Source organism: Gymnoscopelus braueri (genome assembly GCF_963280865.1).
Source record: "Gymnoscopelus braueri genome assembly, chromosome: 10".
NCBI classification, from domain to species: Eukaryota; Metazoa; Chordata; class Actinopteri; order Myctophiformes; family Myctophidae; genus Gymnoscopelus; species Gymnoscopelus braueri.
The window spans coordinates 51,560,987-51,579,261 of NC_137611.1; the positions used below are offsets into that span (position 1 = coordinate 51,560,987).

At 40.1% G+C, this 18,275-nt stretch overlaps 2 protein-coding genes across 2 annotated transcripts in view; both read left to right on the forward strand.

Annotated features, from left to right (window-relative positions):
• LOC308093678 (vomeronasal type-2 receptor 1-like) overlaps positions 1–18,275 on the forward strand; it is a gene marked incomplete at both ends in the record, with an annotated part of 48,686 nt that overhangs the window by 24,384 nt on the left and 6,027 nt on the right. Inside the window, 4 exons of the mRNA XM_080440005.1 lie at positions 12,534–12,620; positions 14,810–15,079; positions 16,462–16,668; positions 16,739–17,014. Coding sequence (XP_080296131.1) covers positions 12,534–12,620; positions 14,810–15,079; positions 16,462–16,668; positions 16,739–17,014 — 840 coding nt within the window. The remainder of the gene's footprint in view (positions 1–12,533; positions 12,621–14,809; positions 15,080–16,461; positions 16,669–16,738; positions 17,015–18,275) is intronic.
• Positions 375–5,712, forward strand: LOC308092813 (extracellular calcium-sensing receptor-like; the record flags this gene model as incomplete). Its single annotated transcript, XM_080438909.1, has 4 exons — positions 375–593; positions 3,003–3,230; positions 3,322–3,445; positions 4,799–5,712. 4 exons carry the CDS (start codon positions 375–377, stop codon positions 5,710–5,712), a joined length of 1,485 nt encoding a protein of 494 aa, XP_080295035.1.

Sequence of the window (18,275 nt, forward strand, 5' to 3'; positions counted from 1 at the left end):
ATTTTGGCTCTTTTCTAAATAGCCAATGTAGGGATAAAGTGGTTAAACTGATTTTAATGCTATTAACTGAATTTGCTGGGGAAAAACCTAGAACACCCTCAATGACACCAATTCCACACACTTGACAAATACCTCCCTCTATTGAGTATATTACAGTATTGCATTATCTTGTTAGTATTGCTGCTGGTGCTGAAGGTCTTTATTGATAGCATCAAAAGAGAATGATTAGACCTTTTCTATTGTGGAATCTGTGTAGGAGATTCATTGATTCACTATGTGAATAAAGTAGCCTAAGCACGTATCCCTCCATTATATCCAACCAGGTGCGAGCTATGCTCCACATTATGAGGTGGTTCAGGTGGACCTGGGTAGGAATGCTGGTGATTGATGATGACTATGGACACAATGCTGCCAGATCCTTCCAGTCTGAGCTGGTCCAGTCTGGTTTGGCTTGTCTAGCGTATGTGGAGGTTGTGCCCATGGACTCTGACCCAGATGAACTTCAGCGGATTGTCTCTGTGATGAAGAAATCCACAGCTCGTGTGGTCATTGCATTTGTATTTGAGAGCCGTATGGCTGAACTCATGGAGGAGGTTTGGTTTATTATTCATGATGCATTCATAATTATAAGGAATATGAAATTAGCTATATTGAAGTGCACACACACTTTCAGAATAACAAAACGCAATGCAAGTTAATCACTCACTAGATTCATCAATTTAAATGCTCAGCAATTGAGTGCTTAATTAGGGTGACCATATTCTGAATTCCCAAAAAGAGGACACTTCGAGCAGATGAATTTGCTCTGAATTTGCTCTGCGTGTGCATGAGCTCGAAGTGGGAAAAGTTTTTGGGAAAAGTGAGAAAAATGTTCTCCAAGAAAAAAAAATTGGCTTTTTTGGGGGGTTTGTTACTTTTTTGGGGGGGTTTGGATACCTTAATTCGGTTAATTCGGTTCCAGATTTGCAGACAGTACACTCTGCTTCCTATTTGTCATGACCCAGATGAAAACACGGGTAATTTTTCCGCATATCATCTATGAAAGTGCTTCTAAGTTTCTGCATTTTCATTCACTCACAGGGTCAGTGCATGCGTCCACCTCTGTGCATCTTTTACTTTCACGTCGGGGAATCAATGAATGACAGGCAGCGCGATGTATGTGCTGTCCTGTGTGTGTGTGTGTGTGTGTGTGTGTGTGTGTGTGTGTGTGTGTGTGTGTGTGTGTGTCTCGTTGCTGTGACTGTGTGCATGCAGCAGACAGGCAGTGTTGCCAAGTTTCGTGAGAGAAATACGTTTCTACCTCCAAAAACAAGCCGGAAAGTTGCGGTAAAAAAGCGGACATGGCAACACTTAAGATTCTGGCGTCTGGGAGTTTGCTCAGCAGCTCATTGGCCCATTTACTCATGACACGACAAATGAGAGTTAGCGCTTTCATTGTTGCTAAGATATGTCCCCCCCTACTGATACACAGATAAAGTACACGCTACCAAAACTCTCAAAACCCCGGACATTTGAAGGATTTTATAAAACCCACCTGGACAGGCCGGACAGCCGCCAAAAGAGGACATGTCCAGGTAAAAGATGACGTATGGTCACCCTAGCTTACACATGTACTTACTTCCCTTTTGATCTCAGTGCTTCTGTATACAATAAGCAAACAGATAATAACACCAATCAAACATCGTACTGCTATAACCAATTCTTAAAACATCTGTCTGTAGGTTTTGAACCTATGAAAAGTAATAACAAGAGCTTGTGACATTGGATACATTTTAACACAGGTTCGGTTTTGGACATACACATACTCTGTCGAACAGAAATTATATACTAATATATTTTGTTCAACACAATAGATGGTAAAGCAGAATGTGACAGGTCTGCAATGGATGGCCAGTGAGGCCTGGACATCATCGGCCATACTCCAGACTCCTAACTTCATGCCGTACCTGAGAGGCACCCTGGGTATTGCCATCCGTCGTGGAGAGATACCAGGTCTCAAGGACTTCTTGTTAAAAATACATCCTGACAATGACCCTGACAACAGCCATGAAAATAACATTGTGAGTATTTTGGTTCATTTCATATTAAATTGGTTTATTTATTTTTAAGTCTAAATTGTGTTTCTTCAGGTGAGGCAGTTTTGGGAGCACATATTTCAGTGTAAGTTTGCACCCCTTCCTACAGAGTGGGTGGATAATGGTGGAAGGGTGTGTACTGGACAAGAGGACTTAGGAACAGCAGAAACTTCACTGTTGGATGTGTCTGACCTCAGGATAGAGTATAATGTGTATAAGGCTGTGTATGCTCTGGCCCATGCCCTCCATGACATGTTGCAATGTGTGCCAGGAAGAGGGCCTTTCATTGGGCACAGCTGTGCCAGTTTGCAGACACTACAGCTATGGCAGGTAGGTTAATAATTCACAGTTTTTTGTTCTAGTTGGACTCACATTTATACTAAAAGTGAAATTATGTAAATATGGTAAAACACATGAAAAATGGACACAGTAGGATGAAAAATGCATTATTGTATTATGAATAATGATTGTACTATGAATAATGTTGACATTGATCGAAACAAAATAAAATAAAAGGTTAAAAGCTCTACTGTGATAGTAGAAATAGATCATTGCTATAGAGCAGGGGTGGGATCAGGGCTCACTCTCTCTCACACACACACACACACACACACACACACACACACACACACACACACACACACACACACACACACACACACACACACACACACACACACACACACACACACACACACACACACACACACACACACACACATCCACTTACAATGTACAATCGACTTACAATTTAAGCACTTATCCAGAGCGACTTACAATAAGCAAGGTAATAACATACATAGAATGCAAACAATATAATTGTTAGAGCAAATCCTAAGCTAAATTATATAAATGACATAGTTCAGTGTTGACAATGAGTGGTAATCCCCTTTAAATTCTTCATAATTTCCTCATCACAATTTCTAGCTTGTCTATTACCTGGAAAAGGTCAACTTCACCACATCAAATGGTGATGATGTATCATTTGATGAGAATGGTGATCCTTTACCAATCTATGATGTCATGAACTGGGTGTGGCTTCCTGATGGAAGCATAAAGGTTCACAATGTGGGTGTGGTCAAGAAGTCATCCTCCGGACATGAAGAACTCATCCTTGTTGAAGACAAAATCTTCTGGAACTTTGAAACCAAAAAGGTCACTTTGGTTTTCTAAAGTATCTAATGTTGAGCTCAGGGGTCTGAATGTAATTCAGACTGAAACTGACCATTGTTCCTTTCCTCTGTAGCCTCCTCGCTCAGTGTGCAGTGAGAGCTGTTCCCCTGGAACCCGTGTGGCCAGAAGGAAAGGAGAACCTGTCTGCTGCTTTGACTGTATTGCTTGTTCTGAGGGAGAGATCAGCAATCAGACAGGTTGGTTGTTTGTTTGACTAATTGATTGATTAATTGATTGATTGATTGATTGATTGATTGATTGATTGATTGATTGATTGATTGATTGATTGATTGATTGATTGATTGATTCATCCATTCATTCATTCATTCATTGATTCATTGATTGATTCATTGATTGATTCATTAATTGAGTTGTGATTGGTGGTGATTGATTTGGTTATAGCACAGAAAAGTATTAGTACATAGCAATATACAGACACATTTGTATCATCACCGAGGATAAAAAGGAAGAAAAAAACTAGAAAAAGTGCTCCTCTGAGCACAGGTCTCCGCCAGGTCAGGTAGGTTATTGTGGGCCAGCAATGTTCGGAATTCGCAAATTCAAGATATGAAAAATCGGACAGAAGCATCTTGATCACTTGACTATAGATAATGTGTACCGATTTGCATGATGTTTGGACAAAATGCGTAGGAGTAATTTAAAAAAGAAAAGTGTTGCAAAAATTGGCCTCCTGGTGGCGCTATAGTAGGGTCATGTTAAAAGGGTGGCATTTGTTCTTCAACGTAGTGCGAATGTGCGTGCAAAGTGTCACCGCAATCAGACACTGCGTTCATGATTTGTGGCATTTTGTTGTAAACGGGCCACTCCTGCAAACTTTAGATGTCAATGTTAGCCAATCAGGATGGAATTTGAAAAATTAAACAGATCCATGTTGATCACATGACTATAGAGATCATGTGTACCGATTTGTGTGACATTTTGATGAAATCTGAAGGCTTATATCAAGAAATGAGTTTTACATAATTCGGCCTCCTGGTGGCGCTATGAAAGGCAAATGTGAAAAGTGCAGGGCAGATGTTTTTCCTTGGCCTGGCAAAAAGACGGCCACAAAGGTTAGGTGTGACCGTACCCTGAAGGCTTATTTCCATTGTGGTCCTCTGGACATAAAACAAAACAAACAACATGAAATGTAACAAATTGAGGATAAAATCCAAACAATAGTTTTAATAAGAAGAGTCTTAATAATAATTAATAAAGTTAACCTAGTTAGACCCAAAAACGTTTCCGTATTGGTTATTTAAGTATTACTTTGTAGCAATTTTTGTGAGTTTTTTTAAAGGCAATGAGGTTAAGACTCAATTTAATTTCCTTTGTCAATTTGTTCCAATCCACTGCTGCGCTGTACAAGAAGCAGTTTTTACCCACTAGGCCTAGAGTTTAATACTGGTGAGTTTTATTTTTAAGTGAAAAGTTATTTGACAGATACTTTGGGACCTTGTTTAAATGTATTTTAAGTGAGCAGAATTTGTATGTAGATTGTGCAATTTTCAACTACTTGTCTGTCCCTTTAACTTTTCCGTCTTTGTTAGACTCTACAGAGTGCACCAGTTGTCCAGAGGACTTCTGGTCCAGTCCCCAGCGTGACCACTGTGTCCCTAAGAGCATGGAGTTCCTCTCCTACCATGAGGCCCTGGGTATCTCCTTGACAACCATCTCATTGCTAGGCACACTTACCTGTGCCATTGTCCTGGGAATCTTTGTCTATCATCGTGACACACCCATGGTACGCGCCAACAACTCAGAACTCAGTTTCCAACTTTTGCTGTCACTGATACTGTGTTTCATGTGCTCACTTCTGTTCATTGGCCGTCCCAGGCACTGGACATGTCAGCTGAGGCATGCAGTATTTGGGATCAGCTTTGTGCTGTGTGTCTCGTGTATCCTGGTAAAGACTATGGTGGTGTTGGCCGTGTTCAAGGCCTCCAAGCCTGGGGGTGCAGACATTATGAAGTGTTTTGGTGCTATGCAGCAGAGAGGAACAGTTCTGGTTCTTACTTCCATTCAGGTAATAATCTGCATAGCCTGGCTTGTGTCAGCCTCTCCAACTACTCATAAAAACACACAATACAACAGTGATAAGATAGTCTATGTGTGTGAAGTGGGATCAACCGTTGGTTTTGCAGTGTTACTTGGTTACATTGGTTTACTGGCACTCCTCAGCTTCGTCCTAGCATTCATGGCAAGGAATCTTCCAGACAACTTCAATGAAGCCAAGTTAATCACTTTTAGCATGTTGATCTTCTTTGCCGTGTGGATAGCCTTCATCCCAGCATATATCAGCTCTCCAGGCAAATATGCAGATGTAGTGGAGGTATTTGCTATTTTAGCATCTAGTTCAGGCCTGTTGGTGGCACTGTTTGGACCAAAGTGTTATATAATGCTTTTGAAACCTGAGAGAAACACTAAGAAGTCCATCATGGGTCGTGGTGCCACCAAGACATAGAAGCAGAAATGCAATAATGATGTATTTACTGTTCATTTAATAAAAAACTATAAATAGATATGAAATTACCTTGTTAGTAATAGATTCAGTTTTCTACCAAATTCAACCAAAAGCAGTACATCAAAAGCAAACATTTATTATCTGTTAATACAAGTTGGTGAAAAATTACCCTCCCTAAAAGGCTATGCTTGGTGATTTTGGAAATATACAGTAGATACGAAAATATAGCACTTCTTCATGGCTCAAATTGTATGTAAGCAGCCATTTGGCAAATGTAAGCAATAGCAACGTAAGCTATCATTTTTCTAACTGTTTTTTTTAAGGCTTCCGGTTTGAACAACTTAAAGCTGCTTTGTGTGACATTGTCATGGTCAAAAGGCCTGAAAACAATATGCTCTGTATGAAAGTTTCATAACACTACCAACCAATATGAGAGCCATTTAGGTTGATTGTTCTATATGAACTCACATGAACTCACCTACGAGTTAATTGCTTTCTCCAATATTCATCTTTTAAGTTAAAATAAAGCGATTATATGTGCTAATATTGTTTTCATAATTGTATTGCAGACACAATGTAAATCTACAATAGTTGAATATTTCTTTGTTAACAAAAAGTTCTTAAATTCGTTTTTACTGTATCTATTAACTGTATTCATGATTACATTTGATGTGTACAGACTGGTGTTTTATATTTAACAAGCTATGTCACTATTTGTTCAAGAAATAAACCTGTGTGTTGTATATCTTTTTGTTTATTCTTCCCTAAACCTTACAACACACTTTGTATCAAAAATACATTTGAAATGCATATTTTGTTTGAGTAGTAAGTAAAATAAGTATGGCAAAGCAGGAGTAGTGCAATATTGTACATCACTATGGCTCTGACAGACACTTTGCCTCTACTGTATCAAACACATACTATGGCAAAAAGTAATACTTAATTGTCCCTGGTTTGAACCATGTGGCATATTATACAATATGACAATGTTCTTTTAATATTGTAGATTTCCATGTAGAAATCTGTCACGATTAGTTCAACTGGCGGACCCAAATGCAGACACAAAACAAAGTCAAAGTCCAAGGGTGTTTATTTAAAAGGAGGATTTGAGGAGGTTGTTGGTGTTGGTTTGGAGTGGTCGAGGGGAGCAGGCAGGCAGGCAGGCAGATGAGTATGGTCACAGTAGGACAGGAGACAGGAGTGAGTCACGAGGAGTACAAACATACAGATTAAGAAACACTAAGGTCACGTTTACACGGCAACGATCAGAACAAAAAACAACAAAGTGGTGTTGCGTTGTCACTTCTTATTATGCATTTACAAAAAGACGCTCCAGTGATTTAAAACGCTGTAGTGTGCATGCCAGGTGGCTAGGTGTCGGTGACGTGTCATAGCCGTAGCCTAGTCGCTTCTTTTGAGTTTTCATAGACTTGGTTGCTTATTTCTCTTGCACAATCTGGCAACACTGGTTATCGCTGTCTCCAACACCGTCTTGCCCGTTTACATGGAGACGCCAGGCGAAGCGTTTTCAAAGAATTCCACTCTGGAAGGAGGTTTTTTCAACCCCTGATAACACCGTTGCCGTCTAAACGGAAGGCACATCTGATACATTATTTTGCCGTTTTCTGTAGAGACCGTTGTCGTGAAAATGGCACCTAAGGTGCTAGGAATAACTAGGAATGAATAGAGTAGCTGGCAAAAACTTGAGGTTGTGAAACGATCTGACATCGATCGGAGAGAAGACCATGGCTTTATAGACTGTGGAGGTGATGAGCTGATGACAGGCAGGTGAGGTGGATGAGGGACTGGTAACAGGTGTGCCAAGCTGGGAGCTGGAGCCAAGCCTATGCCCACACACACGCCCACTCACAAAGACACAGACACCAACACATAGACAACACAAGGACACAGACAGAGACTGTGACAGAAATCCAAACAGATTCTCTGTTCCAGACGTATACAGTATATGTTTATGTGTCTAAAAAAAAAAAATCTTTCAGTTTCCATGGGTATTTAAGCAGCAGAAAAGATTGGGCCCAAATTCACAGTGTGTTAACCTGAACACTTATCCTAGTTTGGTACTCTGAGATGTCTGGTACACTAACTGTGTCAAATGCCTAATTTATGCTCGGTCGTATAACAGATCTGCAGGGAATAGCAGATCTGGTAGATTTTTGGCACGTGACACCGTCATATGAATGAGCACAAATCCGGCTTTAGAATTAAAAAAAGCGACTCCAACCATTTATAAAACAGGCTGTTCACATCTCCCATCTCTATGTAGACCAGATCGTCTTCAGTTGGGAGTAGTACTCAATTGTCACCTGGCCATTCTCTCGTCCTATACCTGGTAAGCATAAAGGTGAAGCAGTTGAAACCCAGATTTAGATTAAAAGTGTTTTATTATGTTACTACACCTCTGTAATAAAGCACACAACTATTTAACATACACATCGTTGATTTCAAGGCACCTTAGCATAGCTTGCTCTTTGCGGGTGCTTTCAGAACTCCAATTTCTTGACAAAATGCCATGGCAATTTCTAAAGAATGCAACAAATAGTTTTTGGAAACATCAATTTCTAAAGAATGCAACAAATAGTTTTTGGAAACATGTTTTTCAAAAGAGCAAAATGTCTTTATTAAGAAGAAAGATTTGCAGTGCAACATTGAAATTGTCATTGGACATCATTGACAATTTCAGGTGCAAGTGCTGCTCACTCACTTGGCTGCTCCCACAAAGTTGGTTGTGAGTGAGTGAGAGAAATGCTGGGTCGATGCACAGCTGGTAATAATAATAATAATAATAATAATGGATTTTATTTATAACGCACTTTACATTTGCAATAAATCTCAAAGTGCTACAGAAGGCAATTGCATAAAAACAGAAACATCACACCAATAAAAGAAAACAACAACTACGAAAACTGAAACAAAACAATTAAAACAAGGGGGCATAAAGCCTAGAGGTAAAACCAGCAAAAGGAAAATGCTAAAAAGGTAGGTATTTAGTCCTCTCTTAAAGCAGTCAACCGACTGTGGTGCTCTCAGGTGGACAGGGAGGGCGTTCCACAGTTCGGGGGCGGCTCGAAGTTGAGGTGAGGGTCCATTTTTTACTCCCAGGTTTATGACAACCGGTGAGACGGGAAGGTCCTGTCCGGAGAAGGTGATGCTGGTTATGGGGGATGTTTATGGGGTGCCTATAAGAATTACTTCAGTTTTGGATCTGTTTAGCTTCAGAAAGTTGTTACTCATCCACGCCTTTATCTTGATGGTCGAGTGAAGGAGGGTGAGAAGGATGCCATGGTCGACGGTGTCAAAAGCCGCGGAAAGGTCCAGGAGGATGAGCAGAGAGGGGGAGCCATCATCAGCCGCCATTAGGAGGTCATTTGTGACCCTGACCAGGGTTTCCGTGCTGTGGGCGGAGCGAACACCAGATTGAAATGTTTCATAGAGATTGTTGAGGTTGAGATGATTTTGTAGTTGTGTGGACACTACTTTCTCCAGAATTTTAGAGAGGAATGGGAGATTTGAGATGGGCCTGTAGTTGGTCAGAATGCCTGGGTCTAGGGAGGGCTTTTTGAGGAGGGGTGTTAGAATGGCAGTTTTAAGAGCAGGTGGAATGTGGCCGGTCCAGAGGGAGAGGTTGATGATTTTGGTGATCAGGGGACTTATTGCAGAGATGTTGGATTTGACTAGGGTGGTGGGAAGGGGATCCAGGGCACAGCTAGAGGGCTTCATCCTTCCAACAATATCCTCAACCTCCTGCTGCGTGGTGTTGGTGAAGCAGGAGAGCAGGTGGGAAATCCCAGATAGTGGGACAGCAGTTGGGACAGGTGGAGTGACGGGGCCGGAGAGGAGAGAGCGGATGTTGTGTACCTTGGTCCTGAAGAAGTTGAGGTAGGTATTGCACTGTTGCTCTGTGGCATTGGTGTGTTTAGGAGTTTGTGGTTTCAGGAAATGGTTGATAGTGGAAAATAGTGTCTTAAAGTTGCCAGGGCTATTGTTGAGCATGGTGCATGCTTAACCAGCAGTCTGGGTTGGCGAGGTTCGCCAACCAGACTGGAAACTGTGTCTTGACGAAGCCATCGCCAAAGTACAGCTGTGAGGCTTGCATGGGAAGATCAGCTTGTGCTGGAATTTGCAAGTGCTAGGGGAAGCATCTCCTCTCCAGCACTGTCATCGCTTGTGCTGCGATGCCCTCCTCAACAGACTTGTACGTGTACATCCGGTGGTAGAGTCGAGTGTGAGGTCATTCCAGGCAGCATCTACAGCTGTCTCGCAGGTTAGCCACCATGTTGAGTAGATGTGCGTTATGAAGTTGGCATAACTGCTGCCATGTGGTGATGGTGCCCTGCCCTGAGGAAGCAAGGCGACATGGTGCCAGCTTGATAGTGTAGAGCAGCTTGACCATCCATAATTCCTTTTGCTGCGCTCGCGGCCATTGGAAGGTTACTGGAGACTATGCTGCATCATCTGCAACCAGATACACAAGACAGCTCAAACTCGTGGTAGTCGCCTCGCTTGTAGTCAATCACTTTTGCAGCTCACACGATGAGTTTAGCACATAACTTGCCCAGGAACGGTCGTTCGTCGTTGGCAGGAATGTAGGCCTAGAAATGGGCCACTACATTAAGTGCAGCAGCAGGTGTCAGTTGTCCCGCAGACACATTAACAAGATACACTCTGGTGAGTCTGGCGTCTCCACCTTGAGGTCTGTGAAAATGCGGCTGAGGAGGCACCTCACCAATGTGATACCAGCACACAGACCAGAGCAGTGGTCAACCAAGTAAGAGCTGGATGTGAGATGGCTGGAGTTTGATGTAGCAGTGCAGCACCACTCCTTCAGCAACTTGCATGTGAGCTGGGCAATGATCTCTCCGGACACATTGTCATTCCCCTTCGTATTACACATAGAGCATTTTGAGCCGCATCTTGATCCGCTCTGAGTAAAATGTCCGGAGTTTTATGTGGCAAATCTGTGTCATAATAAAGTCGTTTTTTTTCCTTCAACCACTACGCACTAATGCTCCGTCGTAGTCTTTTTAAGTTAAGTTATTAAGTACATTTTTAAAGAATTGAACAATTTCTATCACTTTATAATGAAGATGAAGTTCAAAGGTTCAAGCCCAAAACAGTGAATTTCTGGTACTTTTCAACATGCTGAAAAAATATTAAAATGTCATCACTGACACACAATGATTTTTTTCCATGGTTACTACAACCTAGCCCTAATAAATAAAATAAATCTTGGAAATCTACCCCGGGGACAGAAAAACTCCCGAAAAAAAGAAATCTTGGAAATCTACCCCGGGGACAGAAAAATTCGAAGAGTTGAAGAATCACCCATATATATTTGTGTGTGTGTGTGTGTGTGTGTGTGCGTGTGTGCGTGTGCGTGCGTGCGTGCGTGTGTGTGTGTGTGTGTGTTGCCTATGTAGCCCTGGTAAGATAGTTTGATTGACACATTATAGGACACACACAACATCATGTTTTATGAAATAATTGCTAGTGTATGTTAAGCCCTGCCTCTACTGCCTCTGGTGTGAATGATTACGTAGTGGCATAAGGTGACACAGGGGATGACACGGCACTGTGTATAAAATCCAGCAACTGGACAACGGATTTAGAAAGGGGGGAGGGTGTTTGACAGAGGAGGACAGTCATGAGAGTTTCACTAGACACACACCTGCTTTCATACATGTACTTGATCTTGATATTGTTCTCTTCATTCTCTGCTTTGTCTTCATCACCTTCCTCTCCTTGTGAGGTACAGGCACAGTTTAATCTGAACAGAATGTACAAGGCTGGAGACTTTATTCTGGGTGGCTTGATTTATATCCACCTCCGCTCTGTCCAACCCGAGTTGTCTTTCACCTCCAAACAACAGGATCCCACTTGCTATAGGTGAGTATCACAAATACAATAGCAAGCAAGACAATAGGTAACACCAGAGGATTAGTTGATGTTGTATATTTCTACCATTATATCAATATTCAAAGTTACAGTGGAGTTTTGTGTGTTAGATTTGACATTGATGGCTTCAGGTCTGCACAGATCATGGCCTTTGCCATTAATGAGATCAACAGAAACAGCAGCCTACTACCCAATGTGACTCTAGGATATAGTATCTATGATACCTGTTTGACGCTTGGAGTTGCATTAAATGCAGCATTGTCATTGGTCACTGGGAGAGAGGATCGTTTTCATCTGGATGAGAGATGTGTTGGCTCCCCTCCAGTATTAGGAATTGTGGGTACTGCTCAGTCAACAAGTTCTATTGCTATTGCTAGAATATTAGGTTTATACAGAGTGCCCCGGGTAAGTTTCCTATTTGAATCCCCTTTTACCATGACATATTTTATGCCTAATTTTGGTTACTTCATTATGTATTAATCTAAACTATGATACGTAATGTTTTTAGTCTTTTTTTACAGCTTGAAGGACATAGAACATAATCGTTGCTGTCGAGCAGAAACATTTTTTTGTAAATACATGCCCTACTTTGTCATAGTACAGTGTCACAAAAAAGTACCAAAAATAGCCGATCTACAAGCTTACAACCGGACATGATATGACACGTTGTATCGCTATATGACTTTCAGCTAGAGCATGTGAACAGAGCTGCTTTTTAGAAGGTTGGAGCAGAGAGAGAGAGAGAGAGAGAGAGAGAGAGAGAGAGAGAGGGGGGGGGTTGATTATAACACTGGGATTATTGTTGTATTATCTCATACTCATATGCTATTATTCTCTGTTTGCAGTGGACAGTTGTTAATTATTTTTATATTGTAAATTAGAGAACAGATGTTTTGTACCTTTTTCAGGTCAGTTACTTTGCCACCTGTGCCTGTCTGAGTGACCATAACCAGTTCCCATCCTTCTTTAGAACAATCCCAAGTGACGCCTTCCAGGTGAATTTATATAGACTATACATCTGTTGGTATACAGTAGTACAGTGGTTCTCACATACTTTTCCATGTCATGTCATATGTTTCCACAGTATTTCAAAATGTTCACAGATTATTTTTTTGAAATAAAATATCTACAAGCTCACATAGTTGTGAGCTTGTATTTTGGCTCTTTTCGAATAGCCAATGTATATACAGTACATGTATATACATTGTCATGTATGTTCCACATACTTGACAAATACCTCCCTCTATTGAGTTTATTACGGTATTGCATGTTGTTAGTATTGCTGCTGGTGCTTAACCCTTCCATTGTGTTAGGGTCATTTTTGACCCGTTTTCAAGTTTAAATTGGTAAAAAGTACCCTTTACATTTCTTTATTGGAACAAGGCTTCATGATATCCTCAGAGACAGCTATTTTAACGCAACAACATTAATTAATAATAATAATAGCTTGAATTTATATAGCACCTTTCATAAACCCAAGGACCTTTTACATCAACATAATGAACAACTAACAGACAAATGAACAAACAAACAACAAACAACTATATGCCATAAGCCTGAGAGAATAGGTTACCACCATTTTAGTTAATTCTGATGGTCTTAAAAAATAAATAAATAAAAAGTGACACCTGTGGTGCAGAGAAGTGTGGCTCAATGCCCCCCAAATTGTCAATAGGGGAGAACGGGGTAAGATGAACCACTTTTTACTTATGTTGACCTCTAGGCAAGGAAAAATTAGATGGAAGTAAAATCTAAACATCTACTTAAACTTGAAGATGTCTTCTATCAATTGAAATAATTAGTGTGCATCTATAACAAATGGTTGTAAAAATATGGGTTCTAAAAAAAAAGTGGTCATGTGGTTCAACTTGCCCCAGGTAAGGGGTAAGTTGATCCTAGTCAAGGGGTAAAATTACCCATATGATATTTTGCATTTTCAAGTTGAAACTTGAGCAAATACTGTATTAACGTATCAACAATAATTTAATAACACATTTCCCTTTTGCAAATAGTCTTATTTATTTTCTTAATGGTATTTAAACAATATAAAACCAATTAAATAGTGTTTGTTATTCAGAACCTTTTAATATTTGCAATTGTTAATACAATATTGAAAACTTCTCTTAAATTAGTGTATTCATCCAAATGAAAGGTCATACAGCATAATTTGTGAAGAAAATACATAATAAAAAATATGAATGGTGATTAATATTAGGATAATTGGTTCAATTTACCCCAAGGCATTTGGTTCATCTTGCCCCATGGCCACCATTTTGACCTAACCTGGCTAGCTTAATGCTTCAGGCTAATCTTTAGCTAAATGATTCACATGGTTTTATACATTGGAATATCACCAACATGCATGATATATAAGTTTCAACCTGGGTACATTTGCTTTAAAATAAAAATCATTATACCAGAAAAGTAAAAAAAATAACTTTGACCAGCAAAAAACACTTTTTTTGTGTAGAAATATGCTCATCACTTTGCCCATGTGTCTCTCAACTTCACAGCCAGGTGGAAATGATGGGTGTGTCCTGATTTTAAGGTCACATGACAACTCATGTGTATAGTTTTAAAGATACAGGGGGTGGTTCAACTTACCCAGAGGTTCATCTTACCCCGTTCTCCCCTATTCAATGTTTACATGTTTGAGAGTGAGAGAAACGTGTCCTCAATTAGCATTTGCTATCAGGAGTAAAGTTTTAGTTTATGAGAAATAAATGACTTTTTACCTTCTGTTATGGTATACGGGTACATTTTTACCCGCTAAGTCTATTATAGCTAGATAACATCATTATCCATTGTCTTCATTATAGGAAATGTAATGAGAAAAAACAACATATTTTGAAAGAGGAAACCCTAACCCAAGCTAATACTTTAAAAAAAATGTTGCATGGATTTGAATGCATTACAAGTCAGCTATGAGGTGGGAGGGGGAAAATTTAAATTAATTATTATATATGAGTATTTTGGGCTGAGTTAAATCACGGGTCAAATTTGACCCGCTAACACCACAAGTGGATGCAGGTTTCTAACACAATGCAAGGGTTAAGGTCTTTATTGACAGCATCAAAAGCGAACGATTAGACCTTTTCTATTGTGGAATCTGTGTAGGAGATTCACTGATTTACTATGTGAATAATGTAGCCTAAGCACGTATCCCTCCATTATATCCAACCAGGTACGAGCTATGCTCCAGATTATGAGGCGGTTCAGGTGGACCTGGGTAGGAATGCTGTTCATTGATGATGACTACGGACACAATGCTGCCAGATCCTTCCAGTCTGAGCTGGCCCAGTCTGGTTTGGCTTGTCTTGCGTATGTGGAGGTTGTGCCCATGGACTCTGACCCAGATGAACTTCAGAGGATTGTCTCTGTGATGAAGAAATCCACAGCTTGTGTGGTCATTGCATTTCTAATTGATAGCCGTTTGGCTAAACTCCTGGAGGAGGTTTGGTTTATTATTCATGATGCATTCATAATTAAAAGGAATCTGAAATTAGCTTTATTGAAGTGCACACATTCTTTAAGAATACATTTTTAAAGCATGTTTAATGCAATGCAATTTAATCACTCTCTAGATTCATCAATTTAAATGCTCATCAATTGTGTGCTTATTTTACACATGTTCTTATTTCCCTTTTGGTCTCAGTGCTTCTGTATACAATAAGCAAACAGATAATAACACCAATCAAACAGCTTGCTGCTATAACCAATTCTTAAAAAGTCTGTCTGTGGGTTTTGAACCTATGAAAGGTATTAAAAATAGCTTGTGACTAAATAGTAACTACATTGGATCCATTTGAACACAGGTTCGGTTTTGGACATACAATCAGAATCAGAATCAGGTTTATTGTCACATCACAGGTTTACAAGGTAAAAAAGTGGGTGAAATTCGTTTTTGTACATCGTCCCCATCGCAACGTTATTTCCATAGAAAGAAGAGGGGGGAGGAAGAAGAGGGGTGGGGGGGGGGGGGGCAAGTGGGAAGGAGATCAAACAAGAGAACAACAAAAAGGCCAAACAAGTTATCTACATATTTACAATAGTACCTGAGATAAAAAATGACTAAGGTGCCTGAGTATAGCAGCAATGTATGTATACTGTGCATGATATACTTATGGACGTTAAGGTGCTTAGAGAAAAAAGAGCACAATAAAAAGACAAAACAAAATCTGTGTGTTATACATGGGATTAAGGTGCAAAAAAGTCAGTGCGTGTCAACCGCATAATCCACCTACAGTGGACGGACCCTAGTATAATCCGCAAGTAGCTCCATGAGGGAGAGCAAAAAAAAAAATCACTTGTACCTGGTGTAGTCCACAGGTATGTCCAAGGAGGAGCTAAATCCAAGTCATTTGTCCCTGGTATAATCCACAGGTGTGTTCAGGAAGAGCCAAAAAAGGTCTGCGACCAGCTGGACAGTACCGCCTATTGTCAGGCTGCTGAACAAGGCTCATGCCTCATTCAGCAGTCTGACAGCAGCCGGATTAAACCTGCACCAGAACCTGGTGGTGGTACTCTTGATACTGCGGTAGGGCCCCTTGCCCGGTTGCGGTCATTGTAGGGTTTTGAACAGTTTGTGACTTGGGTGGTGCTTGTCCTTGATGATGTGCTTGGCTTTGACCACGCACCGCTTTTTGTACAGTTCCTGGAGCGCTGGGAGCTCGCCTCCTATTATACGCTCTGCCGATCGCACTACTCGCTGTAGGCTGATCTTTTCTCTGGCAGTACAGTTCCCATACCAGGCCGTGACACAGCCTGTTAGGACGCCTACAAGGTTTCTGTCGAACAGAAATTATATATACTTATATATTTGGTTCAACACAATAGGTGGTAAAGCAGAATGTGACAGGTCTACAATGGATGGCCAGTGAGGGGTGGACATCATCGGCCATACTCCAGACTCCTAACTTCATGCCGTACCTGAGAGGCACCCTGGGTATTGCCATCCGTCGTGGAGAGATACCAGGTCTCAAGGACTTCTTGTTAAAAATACACCCTGACAATGACCCTGACAACAGCCATGAAAATAACATTGTGAGTATTTTTGGTTCATTCGATATTAAACTGGTTCATTTATGTTTAAGTCTTAATTGTGTTTCTTCAGGTGAGGCAGTTTTGGGAGCACACATTTCAGTGTAAGTTTGCACCCCTTCCTACAGAGTGGGTGGATAATGGTGGAGGGGTGTGTACTGGACAAGAGGACATAGAAACAGCAGAAACTTCACTGTTGGATGTGTCTGACCTCAGACCAGAGTATAATGTGTACAAGGCTGTGTATGCTCTAGCCCATGCCCTCCATGACATGTTGCAATGTGTGCCAGGAAGAGGGCCTTTCATTGGGCACAGCTGTGCCAGTTTGCAGACAATACAACTATGGCAGGTATGATATGAATTCACAATTAACCTGTTAAGTTTTTCTAGTTGTACTCACATTTAGATTAAACACATGAAAAATGGACACAGTAGGATGAAAAATGCATCATTAGTGTATTATGAATAATAATGATTGTATATGGATACTGTTGAATTATCAAAATAAAATGAAATAAAATTAAATATTTTAAAATTAAATCAAATACAATTAAACAACTAATGTTGTTATTGTGATGTTTGGTAATACTAATTGCCTGGCAGTAAATGTTTATCAGTGTTTGTAGCAGTAACTTGGATACTTTTTTTTTTTTTAAAGCTCTATATCGTGATTGTAATCATTGCTATAGAGCAGGGGTGGGATCAGGACCCACTTGAAAATCTTGAAACACACACACACAAACACACACACACACACACACACACACACACACACACACACACACACACACACACACACACACACACACACACACACACGACCGCTTACAATGTACAATCAATTTACAATTTAAGCACTTAGCTGATGCTCTTATCCATAACGACTTACAATAAGCAAGGTAATCACATACATAGAATGCAAACAATGTACTATAACTAGAAAATCATTTCCTGCAGAAACTGCGTGGGCTCGCTGAAAACATTCGCAAGTTGATGTACAGTAGAAAATGTATTTAAGCAGAATGTGCATTTAAAGGTACAAAACGTTTAAATACAATTACAACTTTAAATGGAATATACATTTTAAAATTATTAATAATTTTAACAGAAATTCTATTGAATAGAATACTTTTGCATACATAATATACATGTGCGTACAAAGAAATATCAAATAGAATCTGCAATTTAGTGGACTAACTTTAAAAGTCCAAAACGTTTGGTAAAACCATGGTTGCTACGGTCTTATAGACGGTTGCTAGGTTTAAACAAATAAAGTATTTTTTTACTCATTTTAATTACGTGTAGTACTTTTACTCAAATAAGTTACTTTTTACTTACTATAATCAGTATAATCACTTAGGTACTTAACACTATACTATTAAGCATTAGTTAATACTTATTTCATCATGAATTCATCATTTGTAAAGCATTATTAATCCAATACTAAACTTACTCAGTAAACAAAGTGAAAAACGCTTCAACGATACACCATATAGCACTAGTAAAGGATTGTGTATACTTAATTGTCTCCGCCAGGCCGAAGGCATGGTGAGAGAGTATGTTTTACCCCCTGTCCGTCCGTGTGTCCGTCCGTGTGTGTGTCCATCCTG